The sequence below is a fragment of the Larimichthys crocea genome, unplaced genomic scaffold (assembly GCF_000972845.2).
Source record: "Larimichthys crocea isolate SSNF unplaced genomic scaffold, L_crocea_2.0 scaffold37629, whole genome shotgun sequence".
Taxonomy (NCBI): Eukaryota; Metazoa; Chordata; class Actinopteri; family Sciaenidae; genus Larimichthys; species Larimichthys crocea.
In genome coordinates, this window is record NW_020854949.1 from 4,175 (window position 1) to 6,077 (window position 1,903).

At 48.9% G+C, this 1,903-nt stretch overlaps 1 protein-coding gene across 1 annotated transcript; it reads right to left on the reverse strand.

Annotated features, from left to right (window-relative positions):
• Positions 1-1,231: 1,231 nt before the first annotated feature.
• On the reverse strand, positions 1,232-1,762 carry LOC113745019 (double zinc ribbon and ankyrin repeat-containing protein 1-like). The gene is made up of 3 exons (XM_027276400.1): positions 1,634-1,762; positions 1,459-1,536; positions 1,232-1,367 (listed from the first exon to the last, which is right to left on the reverse strand). Exons 1-3 carry the CDS (start codon positions 1,745-1,747, stop codon positions 1,236-1,238), a joined length of 324 nt encoding a protein of 107 aa, XP_027132201.1. The 5' UTR covers positions 1,748-1,762; the 3' UTR covers positions 1,232-1,235.
• Between the last annotated feature and the right edge of the window lie 141 nt (positions 1,763-1,903).

Sequence of the window (1,903 nt, forward strand, 5' to 3'; positions counted from 1 at the left end):
AAATCGTCAATCGTAACCGAGACAAGGAACGTAACACTTCACACAGTGAGTCACAATATCTCTGTTAAGCTCAGCGGTTAGCTCAGTCTGTTTTAGCGCATCGTTACGCTCAGTCTGGTTGCTGACTAGGCTAGCTCAGTCTGTTAGCTGCTGTAAGCTCAAAGTCTGTTAGCATCAATGTAGCTCCTTTGGTTCTAGCATCAGAATCTGTTAGCTTTATAGTTAGCCTCAGTCTGGTAGCTGTTGGTTAGCATCAGTCTGTTTAGCTGCTGTTTAGCGCTCTGTTAGCTCATGTGAGCTTCTGTTAGCTAAGCTCACGGTAGCCAGTGTTTAGCTGTTGTTAGGCATATCATGTTAGCTGCCGCATGCCTGTTTAGCTCAGTCTGTTAGCGGACATGTTTAGCACTATTAGCATCAGGTGATTAGCTGTATGTTACCTGCTTGGTAGCAACTCAGTCTGTCTAGCTGCTGTTAGCTCAGTCCGGTTAGCTGCTGTTCAGCTGCTGTTAGCTCAGCTTGTTATAGAGCTAGCTGCATGCTTAGCTGGCTGTTAGCCTCAGAACGATCCTCTGTTAGTGCGCATGCTGTTAGCCTTCAGTTTGTAGCTGCTGTAGCTGCCGTCTAGACTCAGTCTCTGCATTAGCTGCAGTTTAGCCTCATTTGTTATCTGCGGGTAGCATGCTGTTATGCTCAGTCGGTATAGCTGCGTAGCTGCTGTTAGCTTCCATCTGTTAGCTCTGCGCTGTTACGTCATTTGTTAGCTGGCTGTTAGCTGCTGTGAGCTGCTGTTAGCGTCAGTCTGTTAGCTCAGTCCTGATGTTTAGCTGCTGTTAGGCTTAGCGGTGTAGCTCCAAGTGTGTTTAGCTCTGTTCAGCTGCTTGTTAGCCAGAGCTCGTTAGCTGCTGTTAGGCTGCAGTTAGCATCAGTCGCGGGCAGCTGCTGTTTAGCCAGTTTGTTAGCTGCTGTAGCTGCTGTTTAGCTCAGTCTTTAGCCAGTCTGTATAGCGGCTGTTAGCTGCTGTTAGACGCCATTGTGTTGAGCTGGCTGTGAGCTGCTGTTAGGCTCAGCTCGGTAGCTGCTGTTAGCGGCTGTTTTAGCTCGATCTGTTAGCTCGTCTGTTACGCTCAGTCGGTTAGCTGCTGGTAGCTGCTGTTAGCTCAGTCTGTTAGCTCATCTGGTTAGCACTTCTTGAGCTGCTGTTAGCTCAGTGTGTTAGCTGCTGTTAGCTTCATGTCTTACTGTCCGGACTGCTCGTCGACGTCAGCTCCTCGCTGCACTAAAACAGGAAGTGCGTCATGGTGACCATTAAGCACAGCAACTGCCAGAGCATGTCGGCCATCGCTGGCGTAGCAGGAAGGGTCCGCCCCCTGGTGGTTAACGATAAAACAAACAGACCACTCAGAGCTAACCTTGAAGGAGATCCAGAGGAGGCTGCTGATTGGCTGCAGAGGCTCATACCTGATCCAGGAGCTGCTGGATGACGTTGATCTGACCTCGACCGGGACCCAGCTCCTTCAGCAGCTGAACATCCTTCACCTGGAGAACCAATGAGAGACGAGCTTTCATTAAACAGGAAGTCTGACAGCAGGTAAAGAACTGAAGAACGTCAGTTTCCATGGTGACAGTTTCTCACCGGAGGTTTAGGTGTCAGGTTTGGTTTGGGAGGTTTCGTCACACCTGTGGACTGCTCACTTCCTGTCAGACACACCAAAAAAAACACTGAAGAGATGACAGGACAAGCTAACATACAGTTAGCATGTTAGCTCAGTGTGTTAGCTGCTGTTAGCTAATGTTAGTTAATGTTAGCTCAGTCTGTTAGCTAACGTTAGCTCAGTTTGTTAGCTGCTGTTAGCTCAGGTTGTTAGCTGCTGTTAGCTGCTGTTAGCTGCCGTTAGCTCAGTCT

Coding starts and splice junctions, on each gene's coding strand:
- LOC113745019 (XM_027276400.1), bottom strand. CDS start 1,747: ATGTTAGCTTGTCCTGTCATCTCTTCAGTGTTTTTTTTGGTGTGTCTG. Junction 1,537..1,633: donor ACCTGACACCTAAACCTCCG/GTGAGAAACTGT, acceptor TTGGTTCTCCAG/GTGAAGGATGTTCAGCTGCT. Junction 1,368..1,458: donor TCCAGCAGCTCCTGGATCAG/GTATGAGCCTCT, acceptor GTTAACCACCAG/GGGGCGGACCCTTCCTGCTA.